The sequence below is a fragment of the Calonectris borealis genome, chromosome Z (genome assembly GCF_964195595.1).
Source record: "Calonectris borealis chromosome Z, bCalBor7.hap1.2, whole genome shotgun sequence".
NCBI classification, from domain to species: Eukaryota; Metazoa; Chordata; class Aves; order Procellariiformes; family Procellariidae; genus Calonectris; species Calonectris borealis.
Window position 1 is genome coordinate 64,783,974 of NC_134352.1, and position 19,916 is coordinate 64,803,889.

At 42.0% G+C, this 19,916-nt stretch overlaps 1 protein-coding gene across 7 annotated transcripts in view; it reads right to left on the bottom strand.

Moving 5' to 3' along the window:
* KIF2A (kinesin family member 2A) overlaps positions 1 to 6,221 on the bottom strand; it is a 61,789-nt gene extending 55,568 nt beyond the window's left edge. For 4 of the 7 annotated variants that reach the window (XM_075136955.1, XM_075136953.1, XM_075136952.1 and 1 more), the window contains exon 1: positions 5,818 to 6,017. In XM_075136955.1, the coding sequence (XP_074993056.1) occupies positions 5,818 to 5,881 (64 nt within the window). In that variant the 5' untranslated portion in view covers positions 5,882 to 6,017. Of the gene's footprint in view, positions 1 to 5,817 lie in introns of all 7 variants that reach the window. The other 3 variants (XM_075136954.1, XM_075136951.1, XM_075136956.1) reach the window with 3 other exon arrangements.
* Positions 6,222 to 19,916: the final 13,695 nt, after the last annotated feature.

Below are 19,916 nucleotides of genomic sequence, written 5' to 3' on the forward strand. Positions count from 1 at the left end.
TATGATATAAGCAGTAAACGTTTACAAAGGAAGAACTTAAATGAGAACAAAACAATGAAGCTGATTTACTCCATTCTGTTACTTATTCCTCAAGCACAAAAAATCACAGTGGCAGATTCCATAGGTCAAGCTAACAAATATGCTACAGATTTTGTGCTCCAGGAAAGGAGCTCACCCGGTAAATACTTCATACTCATTTCTCTACATTGTCCTACTGTAAGTGGATGTATTAAAAGAAGTCAAAAGGCTAATTTATCTTCTAGAGCAAATACAAAGAGATACTTTTGCAATGACATTACTCTTCAGTCAGGCATGACCTCTTCCCAACAATTTATTGTCTCTTCCCACCTCGACAAGGTGGGAAGCCGTGCTTGGTACCATAGCAGCACGGCACAGTTCATAAAGCCGTAAGAAGAAAAGACAAGTAACTGGGCCCAGCCAGCAGGTCATCATACAGAGTGGGTGGAAAGAGCAATAACTTTACCTATCAAACAGAAACAAAGGATAGATTTCCCCACAACGTGATTAGAGGGGGAAAAAACATGCAATTCAAGCTGTGTAATCCTAGTAGCCACATACAGCTATAAAGACATTATTGCCAGTATGTAATGCTGTATTAAACACACTTATGGAACAGAGATGAGAAGATTCTCTGAAGATTAGGACTCAACTCTTGTCATTCAAAAGTTATTTATACAAAATACAGAAGGCCTACATAAATATCTGAGAATCTGCGAGTTACAGTGAAAATCCACTTACTGCATAACAAATGCTGAATGCTTAAAAAGTGATTTCAGGACACAGGAAATTTAACACATTCTCCTGGTCAACTCTTCTCTAGGAACAAACTCCAGAAACTTCGGATGTAACAATATGAGAACCTAAACCAGGTAAGTAAGCCTAAATGTTGGACCCATTAGCTCCACCAGCAACAGCAGACTTGAAACCCTGTGTGTGATCTGGCCATTATGGAAGGACAAAGACACATTGTGTCCGTATGGCTTACATAGGGATTAGGTAATTGAGTCAAATGATTTAAATGTGGTAACAGAAAGATCCTCATCACAGGGACCGAACAGATGTATGTCACCAAAGGAAAGAGTAAAAGCACATTACCATTTAAATCTATCCTTAAGAGCTTGTAAAATAGGGTGACTACCCAAACCTGAACAGAATTTTTACAGCATCGTTATACCTTCTATCCTGCTATAAAATCATTGCTGCTATTGGGAGTTGTACGTAAAAATCAAGATCATCATACAGGATTACCCAGAAGACAGAGGATGCTATCTTCCCAGGACACCTCCCAACTCTGAGAAACATCAATTTCACAGAAGGTGGGCTTTAAAGAAAAAAATCACAGCCCTTACCGCTACAAAAATTGGTCTTGTCTGTGTTTGAAGGCGGAACAGTTACCATGATGTTTTGGCAAGCCTAAGGAGAGAGGAGCTGCCAGTAGGTTTTTGGACTAGATGGATTATCTTCAACCGTGACCAGTTCCAGTTGCTTCAGAGACAAGTGAAGAAAATTCTTAAGTAGGCAATTACAAAATAACACAGCCACAGGCAAAATTTCTTCCTACCTCCCGTCAGTTAGAGGTTATTTAAACTGCAGACTCAGGAAGAACAGAAACTACCTTTCACAGTGGCTGGCATATTTTTTAAAATTTTAATGTAAAACTGGATATTCCTCCCATCCTTCTTAAAATTCCACTATGCTTCTAGCCTCCTCCGGTAACAAGCTCCATGTGATAACTGTACCTAGTCTATCCTCCTTCATCAGTTTTAAGTTTGCTCTTTCAGTCGCTGACAGCTCTCCTGTTCTTGTATTATGAAAAAATGGGCACAAACTCATGATCTTTCTTTTTTACACCATTTGATGGTTAATCCCTAAAAATTCAGCATTTTTCCTCTCCTGGAACTTCAGTCAAATCTTCAGTCTCTCTTCCAATTACAAGAATGTCCCTTGCCTGTTACATTATTTCTGACACAGTGAGATCAGAATTATATTCCCCCCCATTTTCAAAATGAGCAAATATATAATTAATTTCTCTGTCTTTCTAGGTGGTATTTCGATCTGCAAAGACAGAGAGAATAGGAACAGCCTGAGGAGGAAATGGACAGAACACAACTGGACTGAAAAAGTAAAGGAAAAATACCAATCAGCCTACTAAAGGGTTGCATAAGAGACCTATCCTATTTCATCAAAAGACTGAACTTACGGGGAAAAAAAAAAGTGAGATATTCTTTCTCCAAGTAGTTATATAGATCTTTGTCATCATTAATGGGATAATGCACAAGAAGTGGAGATACAGGTGTAAGATCACATGTAAAACAGTGGGCTATTCTTATCTGAGCAAAGGGAATTCATCAAATTCATCAAATGCCCGCATTTAGACCTCAATAAGAAGCATCTTCTGGACAGGAGCATTACAGCAGGTCTCGCGGGTACCTTCTGGCCCCCCCTCTACTTTCCTAAGTTTCCGTGTGATACGGCACAATCAATTTTCAAGACTGGAAAGGCAGCCCATTCTTAGCAACTCACAACCTAAAACAAACAAATTCTTTCCTGTTTCCAAGATAGATTACCAAGGCATATTTCAAGCAACATATATAAATTACACTGAATTAAGTAGTAAATTTCAGGATCAGAAATTATTCTAAAAAGCCAAACTAGGGGATCACTGAATATGCTCTTACATTACATGAACATAACTAGTTATTCCAGTTATAACTGGAAATATTATCTGCAACTCTAGACAACATTTATACCAATGTTTACCCACTGAGAAAAAACAGATACACAGCAAGCAGCTCTGCAGCGTCAGTCCTTGAAAATGTTGGTTTTTATCCAAACACTGGTTTTCATGTGTTTTTGGCCATGAGTTCCAACAATGCCTTTCATTTGTACAACATCTATTTTCTATTCAGTCCTGGAAGAAATGTCTCATGAAAGACTTAAACCTAATTAGAACTTGTCAAAATGACAGAATATGCAACTTTTCTTTCCAGAATGTTCTGGTCCTGTTCTCACATTTATTGTGTTTTGCATATCTTTGCAATTGTGTTTTAGTGAACAAGTATAACTTTTAACAGTGATGTTTCACCAAAAAGAAGCTACTCCGTTCTTCTTTTTATTTAAAGAAAAATAGCGCTATCTGGAATTAATGAGGCTCTGTATTCAGAAAAGTGTTTAACGTAACTGGTGGACAGATGGTAAAAAAACGCATGCTTTTTCAAATCACCCCATTAACAAAATAAAACTTTATTCTTCTCTGGATTCAGCAATTAAACAGGTAAATAAGGAAATTTTAAAGAATTACTATACCTACCTCTCAAAATAATACTTAGTTTTAAAGAAGGACTCCCTACAGACAAGACAACATGTGAAAAAAAGCCCAGACCAACACACCGCTTTCTCCAAAAGTTTCTTGAACGGTTTTAATCGTGTTTTCAGCCAAGGGTAGCTGGTATGATACACAGCCCTGATTCTCTCTAGGGTACATTCTGGGTAGAGCAGATCCGGGAAGTTCCCTGTTACTGAACCAGAAGATCCTATGTGAAGACCTCCACTTCACCCTGGCCATGCACTTCCTACACACTGATACTGCTGCGGTCACAGATCCCTCTGTGAGCTATTGGAACTCACTAATCCCACAGAAAACGAGCACATCCGAAAGTTTTCTACTGTGTTTAGTGATTCAAATCATCAATTAATGTATTAAATCATCAGGGAAAAAAAAACATTGTCCATACTGGATGGGAGAGAGAGATGACAGGAACCACACAGCTGACAGAGGCACAGGCAGCAAGACCCTCCCCTTGTCAGAAGCAGCTAGATCAATTTCGATTGCCTGGGCAAACACAGCTCAGGTTGGAAACCTACCTTCTGAAAGGCAAGGCAATCTAGTGCTGGCTGTCCTTCCATATCTTTCTCCCAATGCTCCCTTCCACACACCTAGGACAGTTTCTCCTACAGTTTAATGGGAAGAGAATGACAGAAAGCTGCAGTAGCCTGAGCCAGCACGGGGCATCTCCTCCTCCAGTCCCAAGGAAAAACAAGCAAACTTCACAATAACCAGGACCCACTAACTCTGGTATGACACTGCAGTCTGGTTGCTCACACAAGGACCAAGTTAACACAAATGCTCAAAACCCTACAGTTTAAGCAACTGCTGTGAAGGCATCCCCTAGTATATTACTGACGTGAAATATATTTAATGTGCTGCATCACATGTGTAAGTGATACAGCAAAATATGTAAATCGTTAACAGTAATGAAAATAAGTACTGTTATGTTCAAGAGTTACTGTCCTCACTTCTGACATTAGAAGTGAGCAGAACCCTGCAGAGGGGAGGAAAAAAAGCAGCAAAGCATTCTCATGCCTTATTTTCCAAAGGCATACAAACCAAAGAGTAACATTTATTAGAAGTTCACACAGCCCTCAGAAAAACAGCTTTACAGGTTGCTACGGTGAGGTTTTCTGAAACCCCAGGCACAGATCTGCAGGAGTTATGCAAATAACTGCCAGACCTATCAGATTCTTCATGTGACACACAAGCCATTAGGCACAAATTGAGGGGTTAGGTTTAGTACAGTGCCCAGCCAACAGCAACCATTATTTTATTGTAGGGTTGAAATGCAGTATGGGACACAAGAAAGACAAGCTGCATAAAGCTTGTCGGCTGCTTGTTTCCTGCCTCATGACAAAACCACGCTAACTTCAGTGCCTTTGACCTCCAGATCTTTCTTCCCTTAGAAACATCTGCTTACTCTTTAGCAAGCTCCTGAACCCTGGAGAAAAGAAAAAAAAAAAGACTTCCCAGAAAATCCCAGCAGAACCCCACCCTGGTTTAGTAGGCTTCACAGACCTCACAGAGGCCGAGAACAGATGACATATTCCCACGCAAATTAAAGAGCTGAAGTCACGAGTGACCTGCCATTGATTCAGCCAGTGAACTTCCCATTTCAGTTCTCTCCTACCAGACAAATATGAAGAGTAAGCACCCTAAACCTGTCACACACGCCCCCTTTATTCACGTGTATTTCTAGACAGCACCATACATCCTGCCACCAGGAGATGCTGGGCAAGATGAGAAACACTGGATCCCCCACGGAGAAATAACAGCTCATGGGCATAAATAGCAAGTGCTCTTTTTATATTTTAATCATAAAGAACATCTGAACTAATAACATCGAGCTTTTTGTCAAGTGATGGAAGTGTCCAAAGGCATTTCTGTCAGGGCATACTGTTGTGTCATTTTTCAGAGCATGGCTCACACGCCAGAGCAAACAAGAAGTTATTCCTTTACATTAAAGGCCTTTCCTCCCTCCATCACCTCATCCCCTCCCCTAAGGCCCTCCCACCTCCCTGCCCAAACCTCCGCGGGCTCTCCTCCCCACCCACGCCTCTCTCCCCCCCCAATCCCCTCATCACCCCCAACCACAGCCACCCCGCACGTCTCACTGCCCACCGCACCCCTCCGTTTTCCCCTCCCCCACAAGCCCACCCCACCCCTGCTTCACCCCCCTCAGCCCCCACCCCGCCGCCGCCCCTCCCCGCCTGCCGCAGCCTCCCCGTCCCCAGCGGCGGCCGCCACCGCCGCTCGCGCCCCGCGCAACCGCCCTGCGCCGCCAAGCGCGAGCGCTCCCCTGACAACCGCAGCGCGCGCCAGGCCCGGCCACTCCCCGGCCCCGCGCACACAATGGGCCCCGCGCGCAGCCCCCTCCCCGCCCCCCCGCGCCGCGCACCGGGGCGGCGACGGCGCCCGGCCGGGGTCTGCGGCCCCTCCGCCGGGCCGGCCCCTGCCCCACTGACCATCGCTGCGCTTGATCTCCACGTAGATCCCTATCTGGATCTTGCCGAAGTTGGCCGCTGCCATCGCCTCATGGGGCAGGCGGGGAGATCGGAGGCGCTGCCGGCCGGGCGCACAGGGGGCGGGGAGGGCGCGCACAGCAGCGGTGGCGGCGGCGGCACCGACCGCGGCGGCTCTGGGAGGGCAGGAGGGAGGGGAGGAGGGAGGGAGGGAGGGGCGGACGGGGAGAGGGAGGAGGGGGAAGAGAGAAAAGGCGCCGGCCGGATACAAGAGGCGCCGGGAGCCGCTGCGCCTGCGCGCCTCGCCGCGGCGTCACGGCGGGACCGGCTCACGGGGGAGGCGGGGGCAGAGGCGCCGCCGCGGCTTTCGTCAGCCGCCCGCTGTCCCCTCCTCCTCCTCCGGCCTCGGCGGAAGGGGACGCGCGGCGCGGGCGCGTCCCCAGCCGGGTCCTCAGCCGCGCCCCCGTCACGGGGGTGCCCGGTGTCCCCACCCCGCGGCCGCTGGGAGCCCTGCCTCGCCCTCGCCCCCTTCCCCTTCCGCATGGTGCCGCAGCTGTTCCCTCACAGCCGCCCTTGGCGGCGTCTCGGCCGGGCTGGCACGAGATGGGCGCCCGCTGACCTGGGGCCGGCGCCCCGCGGGAAAGCCCCGCTCCTGGCCGCTCTGCCGCCTCCCCGCTCGCCCGGGCCCGGGCCGGTGAGAGGCTGCGCCCAGCCGCAGGCCGCCTGGGCGAGCCTCCACCCCTTGGACCTGTCCCCGAGTGAGAAGCGCCTGTTTGGCACCATATGGTGACTGAGCTCTCGGCTCCGAAGTTTTAATGTAATAGCTTTATCTACCTACTGTCTGCTCATACGGCTACCGTGTGCTAAGTAGAGCGGCTTAGAAGCATTCTTCATGCCCCCCAACCTGCCAGCAGCTCTTGGGTCCAAGGAAGGCCACGCTGCCAACAGCATTCATGTATCTTCACCTCATGACTGCCCCATGCCTTTATACAGCTTGAATAAAAACCATGTACTTCATGTTCCTCATTTCCCTATAATTTCCTGTACTTCAGGTAAGCCACTTTGTTAAACATTGCCCCTTGGGTTTCTGCTCCGAGAGTGGTTCCTCACGTGATGAAGCCACCACCAGTTTAAAACTGTCCTTTCTGCACAGCTTCCAGGTCACCTTGAGAGGCATCACAATAAATACCCCTAAACACACACCTTCTTCTTACCCAGCAAAGCCAGTCTATTAAAAAATAATCCCCCAATCCATGCATCTACGATTAATACGTAATGACAGCTGACACCGTGTCACCCCCCCCCGAGAGCTGTGCCCTCCCACCCAGCCTGTCACCCTCCTCGCCTCACGTCTTCTCCCTGCATCCTTTGTTGCTTTCATACTGAAATCAGTATGATACCCAGCAAGTCAGAGTCAAGAAATTATGGCTCCCAATTCCTACAGGCTTTATATACATATATACATACAGAGGGAGCAGTGCTGCCGAGAAGGACTTGGGGGTACTGGTGGATGAAAAGCTGGACATGAGCCAACAATGTGCGCTCGCAGCCCAGAAGGCCAACCGTATCCTGGGCCGCATCAAAAGAAGCGTGGCCAGCAGGTCGAGGGAGGTGATTCTGCCCCTCTGCTCTGCTCTGGTGAGACCCCACCTGGAGTACTGCGTCCAGCGCTGGAGCCCTCAAGCACAAGAAAGACATGGACCTGTTGGAGCGTGTCCAGAGGAGGGCCACGAAAATGATCAGAGGGATGGAACACCTCTCCTATGAAGAAAGGCTGAGAGAGTTGGGGTTGTTCAGCCTGGAGAAGAGAAGGCTCCGGGGAGACCTTATTGCAGCCTATCAGTACTTAAAGGGGCTTATAGAAAAGATGGAGAGAGACTTTTTACCAGGGCCCATAGTGACAGGACAAGGGGCAATGGTTTTAAACTGAAAGAGGGTAGGTTTAGATTGGAAATAAGGAAGAAATTCTTTACTGTGAGGATGGTGAGACCCTGGAACAGATTGCCCAGAGAGGTTGTGGATGCCCCCTCCCTGGAAGTGTTCAAGGCTAGGTTGGATGGGGCTTTGAGCAACCTGGTCTAAACTGCCCATGGCAAGGGGATTGGAACTAGATGATCTTTGAAGGTCCCTTCCAACGCAAACCATTCTGAGATTCTGTATACACACACAAAAGAGCCAGAAGAGGAACTGACAGAAATTTAAAACAAAGAACAACTGTCTTGCACAACTTGGTTGCTACTTGTATTGGCTCTAACTGGTATAAATCACCCTTTTGATGAAGTGTTAAGGAAAAATTAAAAGAGTGAAAGTTTAACACTTCTAAAACCTGGGTCTTACTCTCTTATCCTTGCCCACCTTCGTTTTTTACATGAGAAATTCAGGTCTGAATTACATTGTTCATGGAAGGCATTGCTTACTATGGTTATGGTGGAATTATAATATTAAAGGTATCAAGATATGTTCAGCAAAACTACTTTGGCTTTTTAGTTCAGTCACAGCCCATTTAAGTTAGACTACTGACAAACACTGAGAAGAAATCTCTCTTTGAAAAAGATGCAAGTAATACCATGAAGAGTCCAGTGCCTTTAAGGAGCACTTCTAATTATAACAGAATTAAAGATATGGTCTTTTTAACCTATAGATGTTTTTGAAATAAAACCAAAATGCAACAAATGTTTTAGATTCACATAAGAATTAGGCAGGGACTTACTTTGAGTTAAAAAAAAAAGTTTCTTCTACCCACTATAATTTCACGGCATTTCAATGACTTGAACTGAACATTTTACAGTGTTATTTTTACACAAATTCTACCACACAGACATACCTTTTATAGTTCAGCTTTGTTTTGGAGAAGTACCTATGACAGTCTTGTAAGATTAAAAAAAAATTGTCAACGTGTTTATTACGTAGAAACATTTTTAAAAAGGAGCCACCATAATACTGTAGCTTCTCAGGTCATCATAAGAACACCTGTTGCAGTATACAAAAACATTGCAAAATTAATAATAGATGTTTTCTTCCACTTAAGAATCAGTAAATATGCAAGAAGCACCTGAAGTAGTTTGAGATCCCAGTTGCCCACCTGGACTGATAGACTGTTCTTGTTCAGTTCAGTACCTTTGTGAAAACAGTAACAGCTGAGTTGTCTCACAGGTCCCTTCCTGCTATTTTTTCCTTTTAAGCATCTCTTCATCTGCATTGAATCACTATTTAAAACTATCCCCTGCTGGACACAGCACTTCATGAGTAATAGCACTATACAGTAATATCAGAAAGTGATAAAAATAGGGGAACTGCCTTACTTATAAAGATAAAATATTTTATGTATTTCCCACTGCTTTATTAGATTTAAAAATCTGATTTTCATGTAACTGCCTCTGAATAATAAATTATTGTGATATTCATAACTTTGTATAGCTGCCTTATCTGAGAGTCAAAATATTTTAAACTGGACACTCAAAGCTTCATAACTAACCTTTTGTCTTCCACAAATGTGTTTTAGATTCCATTGCATTAAATGTCTACAAATTCTGCTGGTTATCTGCAACGAGTGAGCTGATTACTCATTTGAGTAACAATGCTTTTGGGATTATAATTAACATATATTAGAAACAGCATAGATGGTTAGGTTTTCTGATTTAAACAAATATGTCTAAGCATAACAGATTTCTCTGTATTAGAGAATGCAGGCACTGAAACTCTTGCTGTAAAAAATACATCTGTCATCTGTCCACCTTAACAGAGCTGTCAGTGAGCTACCGATATTCATGCCATCATGAGAATTGGGAGTGTTAAGTTGTTCTTCAGCAATGTTTTACTAACAGACTAAATTTAAGCCAAAGTTTATAATCGCTCTGTTGGTCACCAATGTCATCTCACAGCAGCCTGATAACTCCTAACATGGCTTTTCTGATTACTTGTCTGTATGCTCCCTAAGAAGCTCAGGTTTTCTAAAAGCCTCTCATCTGCATGAACAGGGCTAAAGAGGTCTGTTCGTATGATTTTGCAATTCTAGCTACTTTTCTTTTATTACTTTATTTCCATGTGGCTTCTTAAGGTAATTCTAGATCTTGTCATGTAAGAATCCTTCTAGCCAGCATAGGCTGGCATAAGGGTGCATGATCAGGCCAAAGATAGTAAGAAAATGTGCGGCTCGCTGACCTCTGCTCTTGTGAAGAACATCACTCCACATATAGCAGTTTTGGTACACTTCTACTGGTTTGGATGGTCAGCCAAAAATGTGGAGAAAAGTAATTATTGAGCAAATTTGCCCCTAAAGCAAATGCAAGTATACATATAAAATTGTTATTTCACTTACTGCTTTATTTTTCCAGAATAAGCTGCACTCCTAAAGAACATTTGCATGCAGAAAAGTGGAGCGTTGCTAGATACTAGTTAAAGAATCAAAAAATGAAGCAGAGTGTCAATGTATTCCGGTCTCTTCAAAGCAGAAGACATGAAAGAAACAAAGTACGTTAGGGAAAAGCACACCTCCCTCTCTTACCGTGCCCTTCACTCCAGCTCTACATTTATAGCCACAGTGACAACATCTTTTGCTCTTCCCTATATTCATAGCTACTTGTGCACTTTGGCTGGATTAGTCATAACACGTAGCCAAGGTTAAAATAACAGTCCAGAAAAACTACACTGGTTCAAAAGTCACAAAATGATAGAAGCACTGAAGAATAGCAAAACCGGATGTGCTTATTGCAATAGAGAGTGGTGTGGTCATTATGGCTCTGGCACATACATTACATATTCTCTTATTCATTCCATATGCTGCTGCCAAGTGTCTGGCCCAAGGCAGCTATGTATCTGGGGTCACATTTCATTATGCTTTCTTATCGATTGTATGAAACACAGGCAGAATTCCTGCTAGATAGCAAACTGCTTCAGAAAAAAACGTGAGCAAAAGCAGATAAACCTCGATCTCTGCCTAAGCCACTTGCTGCCTACAGGTAAGCCCAGAACAACTATACTGTGGATATTTATATTTGGTCTTCATCCTCCTCTTCCTTCTTTCTGTTCTCCCTTCTCTCCCCTCTCCAAATCTTCAAGGGAAATCTCAGAGGGTTTGTGGTAAAACAGTGTTCTGGTCAGGCTATTAAGCTGAGTGATAAATACACATTTCCTACATCCTTCTGCTATCCAATGTAACTTTTCTGTCAAAAGGAAATATCCTGTATCATATCACGTGTGAAAATAATTAACATGAATGCATCTGCCTTGTAGCTTAATCTAACAATTACATCATGTCTGTGCCCCACCAGTAAGGCTTCTGCAGCAAGTCATGTAGACCTAATCTGCCTTGTAAATGTTGAATGGTTTCTTTACTTTTTCTTAGAAGTTACCCTGTAGCTTTCTATATATTTTTGCATCATTAGCGCACAGTATTAGCAAAACCAGATAGTCATACCTGAGGTATTTTTGTCTTCACGCACAATGCTTTAGCACATTTTTATGTTGAAATTTGAATTCATGTAGATTGTCAACATGCTTGTTTATGATTCTATTCCTTTTCAATGCCCTTTCGTAAATCTGGTGTAACCTCTGTGTAATTAACTAGAACTACATTATGTAATACTGTGGCAACACCCAAACAGGCGCTGGGCTTGGTAGTGCACCCAGAGGACATGGAACTCAGTCCTGAATATACCCGTTCCTCAACGTTCAACAGAGAGGTGAAAAAAATACAGAAAGAGCTATTTGCAGTTTCTCAGTCGTGAGGTGGTCAGGACATAAATTCAAGCTGAAAGGGTATTCTAAAAGAAGACAGTCAGTGGATTTGATTCCACATATCCTGGAAGATAGAAAACATTTGAAATAAGTATGATGATACAGCAATCCCAAGTTTCCTTCTAAGAACTAGCACAGACCTCTGACAACAGACATCCTTCTGCTAGTACCCTGACTGTGCAACTGGGGCACATTTCTAACTATAATGACGCATACTTTTATGAAGTAAAAATAGCGAGGCAACTTTTTTTTTAATCAAAGTCATTAAAACTGTACTGTTCATCCCTACCTTCCTACAAGAGAGAATTTGGTGCAATCAGGTGCATTTTTGTTCCCTGTGTTTTTCTATATAACAAACTTGATCAGATCTTCTAAAACAAAAAGAGATGGTAAAAATCACTGCTAAGCAGAATTATTTTCTTAAAATGCAATTGCTGTCTAGTAATTTGATTAAAATAGATGTTTACTCTTGCTTGACAGATTCCTTGGAAAAATTAAGAAATTTGCTTGCAAATGGATTCATGCATGTTTTTATCTTCATTAATGTCAGAGAACAAAAAAAAAGTTAAGAAGTTTTATCAGTTCTTACACCCGTGCAAATCTGACTGCATTTCCTATCCATGCACCTTGGAAACTAGACAGAAATTATATATGCAGACTATTCTGATCAGTTGTGCATTTGACAAATTAAGTTGCTTGCATTTATCATAATAAAGATCTTTAAAAGTGTCATAAGAAAGGCTATTTATGTTCAGGGAGCTCTTATGAGTTACGAGCACCACAAACCTAATCTTTTGTTCTTAAAGAAAAAAAAAGTCCCAGAGATTGTAATTACTTATTGTAATAAGCAGAAAAGTTAAAAGTTATTAATGCCCTGTCTTCTATTGTAAGCCAGTCCATATGTTATTTTTCTATATAATAAGTAAGGAGGTATAGTCAAACTGTGTTCCTTTTTCCTGGATTTCAGAAGTGGTGAAGCTTGTAAAATTGAATAACCCCACTCTCTTGCAGTCCCTAGGCAAATGTCTTACCCCTTCTTACGTTGCCAAAGCAATGAGAAAGAAATACTATGATTGGAAGAAATTACTGCAGTAACTTCCCTGTCAAAGTAGCTGTTAACCCCAGTACAGTTACAGCTGAACTGCTCTTTAAGTTTATTTGGATTCAAGGATTCCTTTACAATCAGTGAGTGGGAAGGCAACCCACTGAAAGAACCTGGACTTTTTGTGGCAGGTGACATGGATAAACACTGAAATCCTACCTATTTCTGAGAAATAAGTGGCATTAGAATGGATTCTGTGGCACGGACACCGGTCAGGGTCAAAATACAGATGGGGTGAGATTGCACTTTGGTTGGAAGGGCTCTGGCAGCCATTGGTGCTTGGGCAAGTCCTTTTCTGCTCAGAGGAGGTGGCAGGAGGTCTGGGTCTCTCTGAAGCTGTAGGCACAACAGCTGTGATGTTGAGTTGTGGGCAGAGGCGCCTTCAAAGAAGTCGTGGTGCCTGGCTGAAAGGCATGGCATGGCTATGGTCAGAGACAGCTGCTGGTGTCAAAGGAGAGGAATTATTTGGAAATACCAGCATGGCTCGATACACTGTGAATCTAGCGTACAGTTCTTTCACAGTTTCTGTTCATAATTGAATTCAAATGTTTCCAAGCTCACTGGATCAACTGCATGAAGGAAGAAATGAGACTAGAATATTTTGGATCCAACTACTGGAATATATTTAAATATATTTAAACTTTTTACACTTGTACTAAGTAGTACACACATAGTGAAAGTGTATTGGGGAGAAAACTGCTTTTTATGTTTAGCTCGGAAAGTCGGTAGGCAATGTTTTGAGGTTGTTCTTTTCTTTCAGCTTAAAGAAATGTATTTGTATTAATTTCTGGTTACTAAGCTTCTGGATCTATACTTGTGGAGTGCTGTGGAGTGTTATCTGAGTCCCAGAGCCTTCCCTAAGAAAGATCATTTCTTACTTTTCTTATTTCCTCTGGCAAAGGTATAACTAAATTTCTCTTTTTTAGTGCAGCATGGATGAAAATTCAGGCAAATGGTAGAAATGCTTGTGAAAGATAAGCGAGTTTCATTTTATCCCCTTTGGACTTCTCATAATGATACTCTGTAGAGTGCCTTGAAGAACCCATCCACAAGACGTATTTTTTTTCAAGTTTTTGTTTTAAAAGTTACATTCTTTCTTCTTCTTGGAACTTTGTCCTATACTGCTTCTTACAGGAGCTGAAAAGAGGGTACTTGGACAGCGTTGGCTGGCCTGGCAGGCTGGCTGGTCTAGCACAAGCAGCCTGTTGATATACCAGGCATGTGGAATTAAGTTACGGTTCCCAAAAATTAATACATCAACAAGACTAAATGTGATAATGACAACGTTAGACTCACAAATGAGAAATCAAATATTCAAATGTACTACTCTAGGATGTGGTAACAGTGCTTTGAAAATTCCCCTGGTTTATACAGTAACCACGCTGAGTACAACCCGGTGTCATGCTCTTGCAGAAGTAGCAACCAGTGGATGTGTTCATGAAGAGTACTGTGGCGTACACTGTAGGAAAAAAACTTTCTGTTTAAGCATAGTTTAAGCATGGTTGAGCAGTGGATCAGATTATACAGGGCGTTTGTCACAATTCTCCGGTGAAGGTGATTCAAGAAGAGATTAAGTATTTCTTAGAGATGGTATATACCCTGTCTCTAAGCAGGTGGATGGGCTAGATGACCTCTTTCAGATCCTCGCAACCTTACATTTCTATTGTATTTATGACAAACCCTTTTCCTCCTGCCTAAGCCTTCTCCCCCACCTGGATTAACAGATTTCATTTGAACTTCATGGCTGTTCTAATTTTAGCGATGAGTTTAATACTGTGTGTTCAACCACCACCCATATGATTTACCTGATAACTTGGGCATGCCTGTACTAAGGCATCTGAAGAAAGAATCCCTGCCTTTCGATATGTTGGCAGGAAAGGTGGAGGCTTTTTTTCTGAATAATTACATACAAAACCACTGAAATGCCCTTCAGGGGCATTAAAATGAAGTTACTTAGTAATTGATGGTTGTTACAGTTACTATCATTTTTCATTTCTAATTCTGAGGTTATAACCTCAACTAAAGAAATGAGAAGCAGGAGACAAAACCAGGCAAACCCAGGCAATTCCAGGATACGCAATACATATACACCTATATCAGAAGCTTTCCTGACAAGTTGTTATCTGTTGCTCACAGGACAACAGCCATCGATACAAAGCAAATAGGAAAACAACAGGACCCAGTTATGAAGGCAATAAAATCCCTATCCTGTAACTTTCCTCCCTTCATAACTTACAAATTCTTTATATTAACGTCCTTCTAAAAGAGGTTTACACAAAGAGGTGAAGTTTTTTGCAAATTGTTCATCCTCAGAGAAGAAAGAATTAGTGAAAAAAACCAACATACTGAGAAACAATGAAATGGGGGACATACAGGCTTCCACTGTGCAGGTTACAACCCATGAAGTTGCCACATATTTTAGAGAATGATGTTTAATTTCCAGGTGTTAGCTTACAGAACTGTAACTTTTTGTTCTCAGCTGTGATTACTTATTAAAAAAATCCTGCTTTAAAAAAAAAAAGAAAAAATATCTTTGAAGTATTTAATTCTTAAGGTGTAATGAAGGCAACTGTGGGTACTAAACACTCTGAGAATGAGGGGTTTTAGTTAGGTAGTTAATTTTATGTTCCCCAGAGTTAAAAAATCATCTCATAACTTCATTGTGTCACTATCTTATAGCTTGTCACATCTTTATTAAGCCATCTTTCCACAATGTCCCAGTGTTCACCAAACAAGGCAAACAGAATGACTCTGGATGATGATGACAGTTAGCAGACCCATGGTCAACAACGTACAGCTTTTTTGCATTTGAAGTTTCAGTGTGTTCACACAAATATATTTATTTTGTAATAATCCTTTATAATGACCTGTCACTGCACACACAAGCATAAAGCACTGGCATCGGAATAATTTGTAAGGAAAACTTGGGTCACTGCAAAGTACCTGCCACACTGGAGGACTGTGATAATAACGGTGTAGGACTATGGGAAAAGCTTATTTCGAATAAGCGACAAAATGGCAGCTTGAAGCAATTTGTACCAAGGAGATGGCTCAGCACTAGCAGATCCAGGAAGCTGCCTGGTAGATAAGCCTAGATAAATATTGTTGCTGTGTGGAAAGAGAGTTCTCACTAGGCCTGGATAAAATATGAAATTAAGACATCCTCTACAAGCTGATTTTTACTTAGACCAATGACACTTAGTCTGGTGATGCTAATTGGTGTAGGACATCAGGACTGTGCAGCATTATGCCCCCCAACTAGAACATCAGCATTTAACAAGACCTCCATGGAGCTAAGCTAAACACAAGACTATTAATGCTAGTGTTATCTCTACTGTCCTATTTTTGCTAGAAGAAACTTGCCTTTCTAATCTAAACTGGCATTTGGAAAAATAGAGCTAATTATTAAATTTGTTTCTGTGGTCCAGATTTGTTTCTTGTATCCCAGGAAACCTGAGGCATGAGGTGTCCTCCAGTCTAAATACACCAAATAGGAAGAAAATACGAGTATGTGCAGAAGACCAGCACTTCACATATTCCTTGTGCTACGAGAGTTTGTCCCGAGGATTGAGCAACCATAGAATTTCATCTACCAGTTAATATGTCCTTCGGTGTCGAATTGTTGTACATAGAAAGTTGTATGTTAAAGACTGTGATTGAACTAGTGATGATATAACCTACTATTGTTGCACAGTCAGTAATAGAAATAGTACAGTGCAGCACTGTTTGCTGAGTGTTGTGGTTTAACCCGGCAGGCAGGCAAACCTGGTTTAGTCGTAAAATGGAGTGTATCCTTTTGTATGAAATGTTCTAAAACAGTCTTAAAAGGAATCTCTCTTTCTTCTCACATCTTTATTTTTTCTGTTGAAACAGTCTCAAAAGTAAATTAATAACTTCAGGGCTGTCAACTTTTCGATTTTCTTCTAATTGTGACTGCTATCGTATATAGAATTTTCCTTCTAAACTCATTTCCTGGACCTATGTATTTAAAGGAAAAAAAATTTTAAAATAACACGTTGCTCCCCTGCTTTCATATTTGTACTAGTATTTAGTATTTTTATATATAAGTATCCAAAGTACAGTACAAATATTTGTCAACCCTTATAAAGCCACTGGTATTGGATAGGAGAACAAATGATCTATGGAATACCAGTAATAAAACTGGAAAATGTAGAGATTAATTACATGCTCCTAACAGATGAAAGTAAATGATCAGAGATTCAGTACATATGACTTCTCAGCTCTTAGCTCCACTTCGTTCAGCTTGCAAGCCCCTCTGCAGTGTGAAGTGTGGTAGGCTCACCCTCATCCTGAAGTGATGTCAAGAAGTGACCCCAATTCCTTTTCTGTGACACCCACCAGGAGCAACACTTTACGTATTCATTTTACCCTCCTTATAGTCTGTCATTATTTCAGGTGCATTTAGAGCCTTCTTCCTCTCTAAAAAAGTGTGGCTGAGATCCAGAAACCTGTCCTTTCAATAACATACCATATAAACTTATTATTGTCCTCTCCAGGCGATTTGGCATTAATTAAGGAAACACAGTGATTTGCTAAATCCTCAAACTTGCTTCTTCCAGGAGCCCCGCTGGGGTGATTGGTGTGCATAGTGTATATACTGATTGCAGGCCAGCTCAGAGGTTTCCACCACAGCAGCTGAGCTCCCCTTTCCAGCACTTACCAGGGTGGTGGCTTTGGGTCCCCATTTGCTGGACATGCACACAACAAAGCTTGCTCTGGGGGGGGCTGTAGCGCTGTCTGTTACCCTGTCGTCATAGAATCGTAGAATCATAGAATCATAGATGGTTTAGGTTGGAAGGAACCTTTAAAGGTCATCTAGTCCAACATCCCTGCCATAAGCAGGGACATCTTCAACTAGATCAGGTTGCTCAGAGCGCCGTCCAACCTGACCTTGAATGTTTCCAGGGATGGGGCATCTACCACCTCTCTGGGCAACCTGTGCCAGTGTTTCACCACCCTCATTGTAAAAAATTTCTTCCTTCTATCTAGTCTGAATCTACTCCCTTTCGTTTTAAAACCACTACCCCTTGTCATATCACAACAGGCCCTGCTAAAAAGTCTGTCCCCAACTTACTTATAAGCCCCCTTTAAGTATTGAAAGGCCACAATAAGGTCTCCCCAGAGTCTTGTCTTCTCCAGGCTGAACAACCCCAACTCTCTCAGCCTTTCTTCATAGGAGAGGTGTTCCATCCCTCTGATCATTTTTGTGGCCCTCCTCTGGACCCGCTCCAACAGGTCTGTGTCTTTCTTGTGCTGAGGGCTCCAGAGCTGGACGCAGTACTCCAGGTGGGGTCTCACCAGAGCAGAGTAGAGGGGCAGAATCACCTCCCTTGACCTGCTGGCCACCTTCTTTTGATGCAGCCCAGGATACGGTTGGCCTTCTGGGCTGCGAGCGCACGTTGTCAGCTCATGTCCAGCTTTTCATCCACCAGTACCCCCAAGTCCTTCTCAGCAGGGCTGCTCTCAATCCCTTCACCCTCCAGCCTGTATTGATACCGGGGGTTGCCCCAACCAAGGTGCAGGACCTTGCACTTGGCCTTGTTGAACCTCATGAGGTTCACGTGGGCCCAGAGCTTGTCCAGGTCCCTCTGAATGGCATTCCCTCCCGTCTTCTGTGATGCAGTTTCAGCCATTGCCCAGACAAGCCCCTTTGAAGACCCTGGCAGTAGTGCTTGTCAAAACCCACTGTAAACGTAATACATACTTTCCTAAACCTCCAGTTTTGTAATGTTCTTCAGTATCTTCATTTTTAAAGACTGGAGCAATGATTTCTATTTTCTGTCACTTGAGAATTTTTCAATCTCAAACCTAGCTACTCAAAGTGAAAATTGTTTTTATTAGCTTCAGCTAGGACATCATCAAAGATGCTTTTTTGGAATGGGAATCTTCCTGCTTAACTGCTAACCAGGTTAATGATACATAGTGATACATCACCCACGTATCATTATGCTCTGAAATTTAAGTCTTTGAAAGGATCACAAACCACATTCAAAATGGAGTTTACAGTCAGATAGAGATGTATAGTCCCCAGGATCAATCAGAATTCATAAGCTTTTTGAAGACAGGTTTCCTCTATGATTACACACTTCTGAAATTCCCTAAATTGGTTCCTAAAAGCTGTATGCGGAGAAACATGTTTCTAGTTTTTCTCATGGATTCTCTCGAATTAGATCTGAAAATTCTCATGATATAAGTGATCATGCATAGAAAGTGATTGCAGCTTTGTGGCCATATGTGGAATTTTACTGATAATATTTTTGAAACTGGGTCACTTTTATGAGAAGTGCTAAATATTTAAATTCAAACTTAATCCTCGAAGTGTGCTAATTCTGTCTTTTGAAGAATTTGATAATGATTGTAAGGCAAAATCTAAGCACTATTAAAGCTATCTGAATTTAAAAAATAAAACATATCCCTTAATATAAAAATAACAGGAATTTTGGCAAGCTGAATAGCATATTTTTACTCCAATATAGAGTCAAACTCAAACCATACCAATGGCTTCATGTTTAAAATCAACAGTGATTTCCATGCATAAGGAGAGATGAAGGATAAATTGATGCAGTTCTCTATATGCCCGATTTAAAATAGTAACATATTCGTAATCAGTATTCCTTAAGCATAATTTTTTTTACACTGAAAGGAAGTGTTTAGATTTGACTTCTGAACTCTATAAAATCTATAATAGCAGTCATTGAGGACAATTTATCTCTTTGTTGCATGCCATTTTAGTGTCATTAACAGGCAAGAATCATGGAAGGAAGATGGCAGTGGCTGGAAGAGGAAGAAAAATAATTCGTAGGAAGTACAGCAGAATTGGGGTCCTTGCTCATACGATCTATGGCAGATAATTTTGTTTAGTGGAGAGGTGTTGTGGTGATGGCTTTAATATAAGATACATAAATAGGTGAGAGATGTAGAAGAAAAGTTTATAGAATGTATTTCTAAGTAGTTTAAGGAAATAGGTCAAAATTCAGCATCTTCAAAAATTATCTATTTTTAATATTTTAAAAATTTGAAATGTTTAAATTGCAATATACTGGCTTGATCGAAGTGATAACATTTACTGCTGCTGTGATAAATTTTGATGAAATGCCACTACTGAAATGCAGACACCAGTTCCACTTTCACTTGGCAAACATATTTGGAAGCAGTGTGCCTTAGGAAGACATGGCATCTTCCAAGAGATGACTCAGAGAATCTTAAGACAGTCAACTTATTAGTTAATATTTTACGGAAGGAT